This window comes from Aethalodelphis obliquidens, unplaced genomic scaffold, assembly GCF_003676395.1.
Source record: "Aethalodelphis obliquidens isolate GAN/ISIS:26980383/991018 unplaced genomic scaffold, ASM367639v1 scaffold60, whole genome shotgun sequence".
Taxonomy (NCBI): Eukaryota; Metazoa; Chordata; class Mammalia; order Artiodactyla; family Delphinidae; genus Aethalodelphis; species Aethalodelphis obliquidens.
In genome coordinates, this window is record NW_020838004.1 from 3,590,985 (window position 1) to 3,606,291 (window position 15,307).

The window sequence follows — 15,307 nt, forward strand, 5'->3', positions numbered from 1 at the left end:
ACAGAGCCTTGGTCAGCTATGTAGGCTTGGTATTCAGAGGTGGAAGCTCAGGAAGGAGTTTGATCAAGTGAGCAGAAGCAGGTGGGCAAAATCAGATAGGTGGGTACAATGAAGAGAAGTCAGATATGGGGTTCTACCAAAATTGTCTTCCCCAAACAAGTATATGGTCAAATTTCCTGCTCAAGAATCTTCAGGGGCTATTAATTGTAGATATAATATATACTAATGCCTTAATCCAGCATTCACAGTTCACTACAATTTCACTCCCATTGAGTACTGACTTCTAATTTCTCTCCCGCCCCCCTACCCCCTTGCTCAAGCCATCCCTTCCACTTGGAGAGCTCATCGTCTCTCCCTCTCTCCTAAATTCTCAGGGCATTTTATTCTCCTCTTATAATTCTTATTCATCTCTCTTGTGCAGCCAATACTGTCTTTGTCCCTTGGGTCCTGTTCATATTTTTATCTAAGCAACACCTAACCCTGCACCTCACATGCTTTAGGTCCTCAATCTGTACTTGTTGAAAGTCAGCAGAACAGTTTTCAAGCTCATCACAGGACTGAAATAGGGGAGATGCATGTGAGAACTCTGGGAGAGTTCTCAAAGGTGTGACATGCACTGATGGGATAGACAGACCCTATTGCAGGGGCAGGGAGGGTCTTCCTTTTGATCTCTATCCACAGTAGTCATGTAAATTGTCAAGTGCTTGTCCTATCATGGGGAGACAGTCATACATGGGTATAAACTTTATATATTCTGGTCCAGGAAATATGTCTACCTCAGGAGGACCACTGTTCCTGGGTCTGTCTCTGGACAGAATGGGAATGTGGCTTGGGTCCAGCTACAGACTGAACCCCAACTATCTAAGGGTTTATAGCTCTGCGTACTGATGTCTGAGGCTGGGACCTGGGACAGGACAAGGATACCTGAATCATGGCATCTGCCTAGGGTTCTGACTCAGATGAGGGAGAGGAATCAAAGGGGGAAAGTGTGCCTTATACTGGGAGGGGTGAGGCAGGGGAAGAATTGGTTCAGGGCACTCTGGAGGAAGCTGGGAGTCTGGAGTTGCCCTAGTTTCCCTCGGGTTGAAGCAATCAGCCACTCTATAGCTGTCCCTGAACTAATCACTGGGGTCCAGGGTGGCTTGGTTGGGGGAAGAATTACACCACTTTGTCCAGGCCTGGATCACAAGCCCTCCCTCCACCAATATATGAGGGGGCTTAGTGTGCTAATAGTTTAGGGTGAGTCACTTGCTCCATTGCTGGAGGTGGGTGTGGTGCCCCACCCAAAGCATATATAGAATGAGAATGGGAAAGGTGTCCTCTTAGACCAAAGAATGTAGTGTGGGTGCGGAGTTGGCAAAATGTCTGCTCTATCAGCCCTTTCCATCTTCTTTGCTTGGGTAACACTTCTTTGCTCTTTGAGACCACATTTAGGCATTAGTTCATCTAGGAAACCTCATCTGATCTGTCTTACACTCAAGATTATATGCCTGTGTTCTCATGTTACCGCACCGAACATGGATCCACGTACCCAGTGTGCAGCAAAGCCAATCTACTAATACCGGTTGTGGTGATGGGAAGTACAGCATTTATTGCAAGGCACTCAACATGGGGCCAAGCAAAGAGAACAGGCAGCTCATGCTCAAAAGACCCAAATTCCCCAGTGGTTTTCAGGGAAGGGTTTTTAAAGGTGAGGTGGAGGGATGTGTGATCAGCTTGTGTATGTCCTTCTGATTGGTTGATGGTGAGGTAATGGTGGTGTTTCGGGAGTCTACATCATCACCCTCCTGGTTCCAGCTGGTCTGGGGTTGACGTGCTGGTGGTCAGCATGTAGTTAACTTCTTCCTCCTGGTGGGGGTTTTAGTATCTGCAAAACAACTCAAGGATATGGCTCAGGGTATTTTCTATAGCACCCGGTGAGGAACTAAAAGTCCTTGACTTTGTTTTATGGCTAAACTATTCTTTTGTCTTGCTTGACTGTTTTCCTTTGTTTCTGCTTTTTCTCACTTCTCTGAATAAATTTGCTCTTTGGAAGTTGGGGAAGGCCCAGGAGGCTAAAGCTTTTCTACAAACAAGAGGTGGGGGACACCAGGGGTCTGTCACTGGTAAGTCCCCATAGAGTCCTGCTTGGTTTTAATAACTCTTCCTTCTAGAATGAGAGCTCCTTCAAGTCTTTGAATTTTTTCTCTGTATCCCCAGGACTGAGTACAGGGCTTGAGATACTTACAGTTTGTTGAATGACTGAGAAGTAATGCATGCACGTGTGCAGGAGGGTGTGCCAGAGTGGGAGTTGTCTGTTGACTCAGCTTCATTGGAATGGCTGCACCCAGGAGCTATTGCTCAAGCAGAAGCCAATACTTCTGGGATTGGAGCACTAACCACATAGATTGAGAGTGGGGAAGGGGGTTCCATCTCCCAGGGGAAGATGGTATGACCACCTGCAAAATAGTGTCACCAGTGTTGCTATCGTCTCAGGCTCCCAAACCCTGGGCTGAGTCTCCCTCTCACCCCAGGAGGGCATCTGGTCATATTAAGTCCTAGAATCCTGTTTTTTTCACATCCATCCCTTTTTTTCCTATTGCATCACACCCTTCTAATCTCCTGACAACCTCCCTGCCCCCCATCTTTGCTATCCCCTTTGCCTGACTCCTCTAAAACTTTCACACCACTGCCATAAGGATCATTCCTAAATACTGATTATCATGTCACCCATTTTATGAAAAACCTCAGTGAGTCCTCAGTTCTTCCAAGATCAATTCTAAATTCTAAATTCTTCAACCTATGATAACCATATGATAAAGTTCATTATCAGTCTTTCCCCAGAATTTACACGCATCCATACTTCTCACTACTCACCTTCCAGAACTCTGCCCCAGCCTATAACTTGCTTTCCTCCCACATCACCCATACTTCTTCCTCCTTGTTGCTCATGCTCTGTCCCTGCTTAGTGTCCTCAACTTTTCCACTTTGTTATCCAATCCTACTTCTCCTTAATTTCTGCATTTTATATGAGGTTTTTCTGACCTCTTTCACTCACAGCAATCTTTTCCTTCTGTGAACAAATATATTCCTAGAAAAACTGAGCCAATATCCATTGCATCAACCACTCAGTTGGTACTTACTTAATCATATATTGCTCTGAGTAGTTACTTAATTCTTTCATTATTAGATCATAGACTCCTACTGAGAATGCGGTAAGTGCATAATAAGTGTTTGTTGAATGAAAAGGGGCAAATGGACAGTGTGACTTTAGAATATTTTGGTTTTGTTTTAGTTTGGTTGTGAATACTATTTGTTTCTGGCTTGTCACTTAACTCTAAGACTCCATTTCCTCACTAATAAATTGAGGATAATCTTACCAACTTTACAGAGGCTGAAGGGTTTTGGTGAACACCAAATGAGAAATCATGCTTACAAGTACTTTGTGGACTATTAAAGTAAGCTATTAGGATTTCTCTTTTAATTTCAATTATAAAATATTTTCCTTCTTACTTTTAGACTTGCAACCTTATTTCTCAAAAGAGGACCCAACAGGATAGGCGGTATTTACAAAAAGGCTGTTTACAGACACTACACAGATGAGACTTATTCCACGGAGATCCCCAAACCTCCCTGGCTTGGATTCTTGGGCCCTATCTTGAGAGCTGAAGTGGGTGATGTGATTGTCATCCATTTAAAGAACTTTGCTTCCCGACCCTACTCCTTGCATCCACATGGCGTTTTCTACAACAAAGATTCAGAGGGTAAATATCAATCCTATATTATTGGTGTCTTCTCTCTCCTTCTTAAGTAAGACAACTGTCAGTTGCAATGAACAGGATTCTAAGAACACATTCTAAGATTACACGTATTCTTTTGTCTTCTCCCTCCCCCCCTCCCCCTCATCCCATCTCCATCTGTCCCCACCTTTTATTTCTCTTTTTCTTACCCTATTTCCTTCCTCTCTTCTTTCTCACTTTTCTTTATGTTGCTACAGAACTGGGTGTTGGCGTCCCTTGACACATGCTCCACCGCGGCCCCAGAAACACACTAAGCTTCCTGTCAGTCAGTCTTGACTGGGTCCCATGTTGGATAAGGGGCAGAGTGCAAAACGGATTCCTGTGTCCTATCACCAGTAACAGCCTCAGCTATGGGGAGGGTGTCTCAGTTCACATGGACCTCAACTTCCCTGCTTAAGGCTACTGTCTTTGGTGCTTCCTTTCTGAAGCATCCCTGCCTTCTTTTTTTGGTTTGTTTTTTTTTAATTTGATTTATTTGTTTGTTTGTTTATTTATTTAGGCTGCGCTGGGTCTTCATTGATGCGCGTGGGCTTTCTCTAGTTGTGGCAAGCGGGGGCTACTCTTCATTGCAGTGCATGGGCTTCTCGTTGCGGTGGCTTCTCTTGTTGTGGAGCTCGGGCTCTAGGCACATGGACTCAGTAGTTGTGGCTCGAGGGCTCTAGAGTGCAGGCTCAGTAGTTGAGGCACACAGGCTTAGTTGCTCCGCGGCATGTTGGATCTTCCTGGACCAGGGCTCGAACCTGTGTCCCATGCATTGGCAGGCAGATTCTTAACCACTGCGCCACCAGGGAAGTCCCCCATCCCTATCTTCTTGTTTGTACTTAAATAGCTTCAATAGCACAGTTTCCTGAGTACTCCCTAAAGTTAAATTTTTTTTAAAAGCAACATTCTTAGGCTTTTGAGATGGAAGTATTTCTCCGTCTTCAGAAGTATTTTTCACATCTCTCATTTTATTCTTGCTCGTGACCAGGTGGAATGTGTCAAATGATGTTAAACCTGCTACACTACTGGCTCTGAGGAACATGCCAGGAACAGCACCACTAACTCTGATGCAGCTTACTTTACCACCAAGGACGAGCTTCTGGCTATTAAATATTGTCCTAAGGCAACAAAACTTGCCTGGAAGTTGCCATAGACAGGTCTGTCTAAGCAGCCAGAAGGAGACACCTCTGATGATGGACAAAAGATTAGGAGTGCCCTTTGTTCTTGGTGCTTTTCCTCCATCTGAAATGCAGCAAACCTCTCGGTCCCAGATTTGGTTAATTCTGAGTAGGTGAAGGTCAGCACGTAAAATTCATTACCTTCATGATACTTCCACTGAGTGCCCACCAGGTGCCAGAAACTGACTGTGGGTCCTGGGAATAGAAGATAAATGATTCATAGGCTATAGTTGAAAATCAATAACTATAAGTATAAGGGTTTATTTCAGGGCTCTCAATTCTGTTCCCCTGATCTATGTGCCTACCCTTGCACAAACACCACACTGTCTTGATTACTACGAATTTATAGTAAGTTTTGAAATTGGGTAGCATAAATCCTCCAACTTTGCTCTTCTCAAGACTTTTTAGCTACTCTAAGTCCTTTGCATTTCCATATAAATATCAGATGAACTCATTAATTTTTACCAAAAAAACCCCACAGAACATCAGCCGGGTTTTGATTAGGATTGCATTGAGTTTTTATCAATCAGTTGGGGAGAAATTGTCACCTGCATTTAAAAGATGAATTGCCATCTTGACAATATTGAGTCTTTCAATCTGAACATGGAATTGAGACTTCTATTGTCTCTAAACAATGTCTAGTTTTCAGTGTACAAGATTTGCATTTCTTTTGTTAAATTTATTCAGAAATATCTTATTCTTTCTGATACTGTTATAAATGGAATAGTTTTCTTAATTTTATTTTTGATTGTTTGTTACTAGTGTGTAGAAATACAATTGAGTTTTATATATTTATCTTGAATCCTACTATCTTGTTAAACTTGTTTATTAGTAGATGTTTAAAGGGTTCCTTGGAATTTTCTAAATACAGAATCACGTCACTATGAATATAATGTTTTATTTCTTCCTTACCAATGGGTATAACTTAGCTTTTTCTTTGGCTTATTGCACTGGCTAGAACTTTCAGGACAGTATTTAATAACAGTGGCAAGAGCAAACATTCTTGCCCTGTTCCCAGTCATAGGAAGAAAGCATGCAGTCTCCCTCCCATTAAGCATGATGTTAGATGTGGATTATTCTTAGAAGGAAGTTCCTGTCTATTCCTAGTTTGAGAGTTTTTAATTTGATAAGTACTGGATTTTTAAAAATTTAATCTTTATTTTATATTGGGGTGTAGTTGATTTACAATATTATGTTAGTTTCAGGTGTGCAGCTAAGTGATTCAGTTATACGTACACATATATCCATTCTTTTTCAGATTATTTTCCCGTATAGGTTATTACAGAATACTGAGTAAAATTCCCTGTGCTATATAGTAGGTCCTTGTTGACTATCTATTTTATCTATAGTAGTGTGTATGTGTTAATCCCAAACTCATTATTTATCCCCCCTCCACATTTCCCCTTTAGTGATGATATGTTTGTTTTTGAAGTCTGTGAGTCTGTTTCTGTTTTGTAAATAAGTTTCAAATTTTCTACCATTTTCTTTAGATTCCACATATAAGTGATATCTTATGATATTTGTCTTTGTCTGACTGACTTCACTTAGTATGATAATCTCTAGGTCCATCCATGTTGCTGCAAATGGCATTATTTCATTCTTTTTATGGTTGAGTAATATTCCATTGTATATATGTACAACATCTTCTTTATCCATTCCTGTGTCTATGGACATTTAGGTTGCTTCCATGTCCTGGCTATTGTAAATAGTGCTGCAATGAACATTGGAGTGCATGTATATTTTCAAATTATAGTTTGCTCTGGATATATGCCCAGGAGTGGGATTCCTGGATCATATGGTAGTTCTATATTTAGTTTTTAAAAAAAACTCCATACTCTTCTCCACAGTGGCTACACCAATTTACATTGCTACCAATAGTGTAGGATGGTCCCTTTTCTCCACACCCTCTCTAGCATTTATTGTTTGTAGACATTTTGATCATGGCCATTCTGACTGGTGTGAGGTGACATCTCACTGTAGTTTCAATTTGCATTTCTCTAATAATTAGTAATGCTGAGCATCTTTTCATGTGTTTTTTGGCCATCCATATGTCTTCTTTGGAGAAATGTCTATTTAGATCTTCTTCCCATTCTTTGATTGGATTGTTTGGGTTTTTTAATATTGAGCTGCATAAGCTGTTTGTATATTTTGGAGATTAATCCCTTGTTGGTCTCTTCATTTGCAAATAATTTCTCCCATTCTGTGGGTTGTTTTTTTTGTTTTGTGTATGGCTTCCTTTGCTGTGCAAAACCTTTTAAGTTTCATTAGGTCCCATTTGTTTGTTTTTTATTTTATTTCCATTACTCTAGGAGGTGGGCCAAAAAAATATCTTGCTGTGATTTATGTCATAGAGTGTTTTGCCTATGTTTTCCTCTAAGAGTTTTATAGTGTCTGGCCTTACGTTTAGGTCTTTTATCCATTCTGAGTTTATTTTTGTTTATGGTGTTAGAAAGTCTTCTAACTTCATTCTTTTACATGTAGCTGTCTAGTTTTCCCAGCACCACTTATTGAAGAGGCTATCTTTTCTCCATTGTTTATTCTTACCTCTTTTGTCAAAGATGACCCTAGGTGTGTGGGTTTATCTCTGGGCTTTCTATCCTGTTCCATTGATCTATATTTCTATTTTTGTGCCAGTACCATACTGTCTTGATTACTGTAGATTTGTAGTATAATCTGAAGTCAGGGAGCCTGATTCCTCCAGCTTTGTTTTTCTTTCTCAAGATTGCTTTAGCTATTCGGGGTCTTTTGTAAAGACTTTTACATACAAATCGTAAAATTTTTTGTTCTAGTCCTGTGAAAAATGCCATTGGTAATTTGATACAGATTGCATTGAATCTGTAGATTCCTTTAGGTAGTATAGTCATTTTCACAATGTTGATTCTTCGAATCCAAGAACGTGGTATATCTTTCCATCTGTTTGTATCATCTTTGATTTCTTTCATCAGTGTCTTATAGTTTTCTGCATACAGGTCTTTTGCCTCCTAAGGTAGGTTTATTCCTGGTATTTTATTCTTTTTGTTGCAATGGTAAATGGGAGTGTTTCCTTAATTTCTCTTTAAGATTTTTCATCATTAGTGTATAGGAATGCAAGAGATTTCTGTGCATTAATCTTCTATCCTGCAACTTTACCAAATTCATTGATTAGCTCTAGTAGTTTTCTGGTAGCATTTTTAGGATTCTCTATGTATAGTGTCATGTCATCTGCATCAGTGACAGTTTTACTTCTTCTTTTCCAATTTGGTTTCCTTTCATTTCCTTTTCTTCTCTGATTGCTGTGGCTAAAACTTCCAAAACTATGTTGAATAACAGTGGTGAGAGTGGATATCCTTGTCTTGTCTCTGATCTTAGAGGAAATGCTTTCAGTTTTTCACCATTGAGAATGGTGTTGGCTGTGGGTTTGTCATATATGGCTTATATTATGTTGAGGTAGGTTCCCTCTATGCTCACCCATTTATCATAAATGGGAGTTGAATTTTGTCAAAAGCTTTTTCTGCATCTTTTGAGATTATCATATGATTTTTATCCTTCAATTGGTTAATATGGTGTATCACATTGGTTGATTTGCTTATATTGAAGAATCCTTGCATTCCTGGGATAAACCCCACTTGATCATGGTGTATGATCCTTTTAATGTGCTGTTGGATTCTGTTTGCTAGTATTTTGTTGAGGATTTTTGTATCTATGTTCATCAATGATATTGGCCTGTAGTTTTCTTTTTTGTGACATCTTTGGTTTTGGTGTCAGGGTGATGGTGACCTCGTAGAATGAGTTTGGGAGTGTTCCTCCCTCTGCTATATTTTGGAAGAGTCTGGAATGATTGGTGTTGGCTCTTCTCTAAATGTTTGATAGAATTCACCTGTGAAGCCATCTGGCTCTGGGCTTTTGTTTGTTGGAAGATTTTTAATCACAGTTTCAATCTCAGTGCTTGTGATTGGTCTGCTCATGTTTTCTATTTCTTCCTGGTTCAGTCTTGGAAGGCTATACCTTTCTAAGAAATTGTCCATTTCTTCCAGGTTGTCCATTTTATTGGCATAGAGTTGCTTGTAGTAATCTCTCATGATCCTTTGTAATTCTGCAGTGTCAGTTGTTACGTCTCCTTTTTCATTTCTAATTCTGTTGATTTGAGTATTCTCCTTTTTTTTCTTGATGAGTCTAATGGTTTATGAATTTTGTTTATCTTCTCAAAGAACTGGCTTTTAGTTTTATTGATCTTTGCTATTGTTGCCTTCATTTATTTTTCCTTTATTTCTGATCTGATTTTTATTTTCTTTCCTTTTGCTAACTTTGGGGATTTTTGTTCTTCTTTCTCTAATTGCTTTAGGTGTAAGGTTAGGCTGTTTATTTGAGATTTTTCTTTTTTCTTGAGGTAGGATTGTATTGCTATAAACTACCCTCTTAGAACTGCTTCTGTTGCATCCCATAGGTTTTGGTTCATCATATTTTCATTGTCATTTTGTTCTAAGTATTTTTTTATTTCCTCTTTGACTTCTTCAGTGATCTCTTGGTTGTCTAGTAGCATATTGTTTAGCGTCCATGTGTTTGTATTTTTTAGTTTTTTCCTGGAATTGATATCTAGTCTCATAGCATTGTGGTTGGAAAAGATGATTGATGTGATTTTAATTTTCTTAAATTTACCTAGGCCCAAGATGTGCTCTATCCTGGAGAATGTTCCATGTGCACTTGAGCAGAAAGTGTATTCTGTTGTTTTTGGATGGAAGTATTATTCCTTTTAAATTATTGAGATTTATTTAATGTGTAGCTCACTTTCTATCCTGAAGAATGTTCCATGTGCCCTGTAAAGCAGGTGTATTCTGCAGTCATTGGGTGGAATGTTCTATAGGTATCAGTTAGGTTGAGTTGTTTGACAGCATTGTTGAAGTCTTCTATATCCTTGCTGATGTTCTGCCTAGTTTTTCTACCAGTTATTTAGAGAAGGGTATTGAAATCTCTAACAATTACTGTTCAGTTGTGTATTTCTCCTTTCAGTTATGTCAGTTTTTGCTTTATGTGTTTTGAGACCCTTGTTAGGTATGAACAGCTTTATATTTGTTTTATCTTCCTGATATATTGACTCTTTTATCATTATGAAATATCTATCTTTGTCTCATTACATTTCTTGTCTTAAAATCTAGTTTGTCTGTTATTGAGAGCCACTTCAGCTCTCATATTGTTGCTATTTGCATTCTTTTGCTTTCAATCAATTTGTGTTTTGAATCTAAAATATAGACTGCATATAGTTGGATGTTACTTCTTTGTCCAATTTGACAATCTCTGCATATTGATTGGAGTGTTTAGACCATTCACATTTAATGTAATTATTGATTGGTTTGAGCTACACTTATTTTGCTAATTATTTTCTATATGCATTTTGTCTTTTTTATTCCCCTGTTCTTCCTTTACTGTCTTCTTTCGTGTGAAACAATATTTTAAAATCTACTATTTATATTTCTCTGTTGATTTTTCAACTATATATTTTGAGTTCATTTCTTATTGGTTGGCCTATGGATTGTAATATGCATTTTAACATATCACAATGTACTTCATATTTTTTACCTACTTAATTCTGGAAATATATAAAAGCTTTACTCCAACAGAGCATCATTCTCACCCACCTCTTTTTTGTTATTATTGTTATATTGTCATTACATCTCTCTCTCTGTAAACCCAACAATGTGATGTTATACTTGGAACTGTATATTATCTTATGAATTTTAAAGAAGTTAGGATAAAAAAAAAATGTATTTATAGAATCTTTTATATTAACTCCCATTTTTCCTATTTTTGGTGCTTTTCACTTCTTTCTGTGGATTCACATTCTCTGGCGTTATTTCCTTTTAGTCTGAAAAACTCTTTTAGTATTGCTTGTAAGACAGGTCTGCTAGCAACAAACTCACTTATCTTTGCTTATCTAGAGCATCTTTATTTTGCCTTATTGTTTTGAGGGCTAGTTTTGCTGGATGTATTATTCTTGGTTGGTATTTTTCCTCTAGCACTTTTAGTATGTCATCCCACTGTCTTCTCATATCAAATATTTAAATGGGAAGTCAACTGTTAATCACGTTGGGGCTCCTTAGTATGTGATCATTTCTCTTTGCCTTTTTTTCCTCCCCAACAGCTTGACAACAATATATTTGTATATGAATTCTTTGTATTTATTCTACTTGCGGTTTGTTGTGCTCCTTTGATGTGTAAGTAAGTTAATGTTTTTCATCAAATTTGGTAAAAATTTCTTCAATTATTTCTTCACATATTTTTTTCTGCCCCCATTTCTTTCTCCTCTCCTTTGGCAGACTACATTACACCATGTTAATATACTTGATTTAGTCCCATAGGTCTCTGAGGTTCTGTTTATTTTCTTCAATCTTTTTTTAACCCTCTCTTTTTCAGATAGCATAATTCTGTCAATGTCTCTTCAAGTTCACTGACTCTTTTGCCATCTTGAATCTGTTGCCAAGCCACTCTAGTGAATATTTTATTTCATTTATTGTATGTTTCAGTGCCAAAACTCCAACTTGGTTCTTTTTTTTAATGTATAAATTTTATCTCCTTATTGAGATTCTCTGTTTGTTGAATAATTTGTCCTACTTTCCTTTAATTATTTAAACATAGCTTCTTTCAGTTGCTTGAATATATTTATAATAACTGCTTTAAAGTCTTTATCTGCTGAATTCAACACCTAGAAACACTTAGAGATAGTTTCTGTTGGCTGCTTTTTTTCCCTTGAGTATGGATCACACTTTCTTATTTCTTTGCATGTCTCATTTTGCTGTGGCTGTTGTTCTTCTTGTTGAAAACTGGAAATTATTGAGGATATACTGTAGCAACTTTGGATTCTGGATTCTGATCCCACCATCATCCAAGTTTGTTTATGTTACTTGTTTTTCTGTTTAGTAACCTGTCCGGGTGAAACCTGTGAAATCTGTATTCCTTATAGTGTGTTGGCCACTAAGGTTTCTGCTCTTTTTTTCCCTTGTTTTTATTTTTAAGCCTGGGTGCTGAGTGTTCACCTCTATACCTGCTTAGCTTTGAGGTCAGCAGATCTTTTTCATGAGACCCAAAATCTCTCAGGTCTCAAATTTAGGTGCTGAATGTGTAGTAAGTGCCCAAGAAGTGTTTGTTATTTCTTCTGCTGCTTCTCCTTTCCTTCTTCAGTTGATGTTAAGTGAAGTAGATTGATGTCTTCCTGATTGGTACGGGAGGTCTGTCAGAAGGGGTCTTCATGAATATTTATTAAACACCTGGCTCTGTGCAGGACACTTCATATACACTGCCTCATGTAGTGGGGGTAGATATAAACATTCCAGCTTTACTGGTAGAAAACCTAGGCAGTGAGAATTTAAGTAACTAGCCTCAAGTCCCATAGCAAATAAATTTTAATTCATGTGTGTTTGATTTCAAAGCTCTAGCTCTTTCCACTATAGTGTGTGATCTCTGCATTTTAACTATGTTTTATATTTTCTTGGAAGGAGCCCTGTACCCAGATGGAACATATGGAAGGAACAAGGATGATGACAATGTTCCTCCTGGCAAAAACTATACCTATGTCTGGCCAGTGAGAGAAGAATATGCTCCTGCCCCAGCAGATGCAAATTGCCTGACCTGGGTGTACCATTCGCACATCGATGCCCCTAAGGACATCTGCTCTGGGCTAATTGGCCCACTGCTGGTGTGCAAAGAGGGTAAGACGTCTCTTCCCCACCCTCTCTGTCCCTAGGAGCCTATTCCCAGGTGTGTTGAAAAGTGTATATAATCTTCAGGTCGTCTTGCCCACCTCTCTTGCTTTACACAAAGTGTGCCTCTTCTTCCAAACTTTCTGTAAGATTAAAGAAATTCTTCTAACATAGAAGATCTATGACAGGGACAATAATTCAGGCTTCTGCCTAAAAAAATCATAGCATTTTGAAACGTACGTGCTTTAAAAAAAATACACACTGACACCACACATAGGAAAGTGTAAAATGTAGTCAAATGACCAGGAATGCTTTTGCTTTATTATTTAACCCACATAATCACTTTGTTACTTTATTCCCTATTAATTGATATAGTTGTCTGTGCTCTGTCAATAAAGCATATTTCCTTTAAGGACAGCCAGGTTTCCAAGTCTGTGGTTGTGAAGATTTCTGTTTTATGAGTTTTCTATGGTTCTATCATTTCCATCAAAGCCTTTCACTGATTTTATGTTGTGGGTTACTCTTGTACATGTAGGTCTTTCAAACTTACCTGATACCATTGGCAGGAAGAAAAGCTCATCTTGATTTAGTCCACTGTGAATTTTTTTCTTACTCTTTTGAATGTGTCTGATAGGTATCCTGCATAAATATTCAGGGACAAGGACTGATGTGAATCAAGAGTTTGTTATAATGTTTACTGTTGTGGATGAGAATCAAAGCTGGTACCTTGAGGAAAATATCAGACATTTCTGCACTGACCCTGATTCAGTTGACAAAGAAGATGCTGTTTTCCAGAAGAGTAACAAAATGCACGGTGAGTGTCTCTCATGTTATCAAGTACATACTGACTGCCTTTTGTGTATCTGGCACTACACAGGATACAGAACACACAGAAATATTAAACCTAGTTTTCCAAGATTTATAACTTCTTAATGAGAATAATAAGAAAATGATGAAACATAATCCCTGTCAGAACCTAAAACAAAGAAAGAGAGCAAGAGAAGAAGAAAGGAACAGAGAGGAACTACAAAAATGGACAGAAATTAACAAATGGAAATAAGCACATACTTATCAATAATAACTTTAAATGTAAATGGACTAAATTCTCCATTCAAAAGACATAAAGGGGCTGAATGGGTTAAAAAAAAAAACAACAGCAAAAAAACAAAAACCCATCTGTATACTATGTACAAGAGACACACTTTAGTTGTAAGGACACACGTAGACTGACACTGAAGGGATGGAAAAAACTATTCCATGCAAATGGAAAACAAAAGAAAGTTGGAGTAGCTACACTTATATCAGACTTGAAATTGACTTTAAAACAAAGACTATAATAAGAAGGGTGTTACATAATGGCCAATCCAACAAGAATATATAACATTTAAAATATTTGTGCACCCAACACAGAAGTGCTTAAATATATAAAGCAAATATTAACAAACATAGAGGGAGAAATAGACAGCAATACAATAATAGTAAAGTACTTTAATACCCCACTTATATCAATGTAAGTATCCAGAAAGAAAATCAGTTAGGAAACTTTAGCCCTAAATAATATGTTAGATCAGATGGACTTAGCAGATACTTATAGAACATTCCATCCAAAAACAACAGGATACACATTCTTCTCAAGTGCACATGGAACATTTTCCAAGATAGATATGTTAGGCCATAAAACAAGTCTTAATAAATAAATTTAAGAGGATTGAAATTATATCAAGCATCTTTTCTGACCACAATGAAGTGAAACTAGAAATTACATGAAGAAAACTGTTTAAACACTGTTTAACTGTTTAAACAAACGTGGAGATTAAACAGCATGTTACTGAACAACCAACATATTGAAGAAGAAATCAAAAGAGAAATTTTTTAAAAACTTGAAACAAATGAAAATGGAAATGTAATATATCAAAATTTATGGGATGTAGCAAAAGCAGTTCTAAGAGGGAAGTTCATAGTGATAAATGCCTACCTAAAGAAACAAAAAATGTTTCAAGTAAGCAACCTAACTGTACGCCTCAAAGAACTAGACAAAGAACAAATTAAGCCCAAAGTTGCTAGAAGGAAGGAAATAACAAAGATTAGAGCAGAAATAAGTGAAATAGATACTAAAAAGACAATAAAAAACATCAATAAAACTAAGATCTGGTTCTTTGAGAAGATCAACAAAATTAACAAACATTTAACTAGACTCACTAAGAAAAAAAGAGAAAGGTCTCAAATAAATAACATCAGAGATGAAAGATGAGATATTATAACTGACACCACAGAAATAAGAAGGATCATAAGAGACTACTATGAACAAGTATATGCCAACAAATTGGATAACCTATAAGAAATGGATAAGGACCATACAACCTACCAAGACTGAATCAGGATGAAATAGAATCTGACAGACTGATACTAGCAAGGAGATTGAATCAGTAATCAAAAACCTTCTGACAAACAAAAGTCCAGGAAACAGATGGCTTCACTGGTTAATTCCACCAAACATTCAAAGAAGAATTAATACCAATTCTTCTCAAAATCTTCTAAAAAATAGAAGAGGGAGAAACTCTTCCAAACATGTTTTATGAAGCCAGCATCATGCTGATACCAAAAGTGGACAAGGATGCCACACAGAAAAAGAAAAATTACAGGCCAATATTCCTGATGAACACAGATGCAAAAGTCCTCAACAAAATATCAGCAAGCC

General features: G+C 37.6%; 1 protein-coding gene across 1 annotated transcript in view; it reads left to right on the top strand.

Annotated features, from left to right (window-relative positions):
* Positions 1-12,383: 12,383 nt before the first annotated feature.
* HEPHL1 (hephaestin like 1) overlaps positions 12,384-15,307 on the top strand; it is a 63,360-nt gene continuing 60,436 nt past the window's right edge. Inside the window, exons 1-2 of the mRNA XM_027087785.1 lie at positions 12,384-12,618; positions 13,244-13,423. Coding sequence (XP_026943586.1) covers positions 12,384-12,618; positions 13,244-13,423 — 415 coding nt within the window. The remainder of the gene's footprint in view (positions 12,619-13,243; positions 13,424-15,307) is intronic.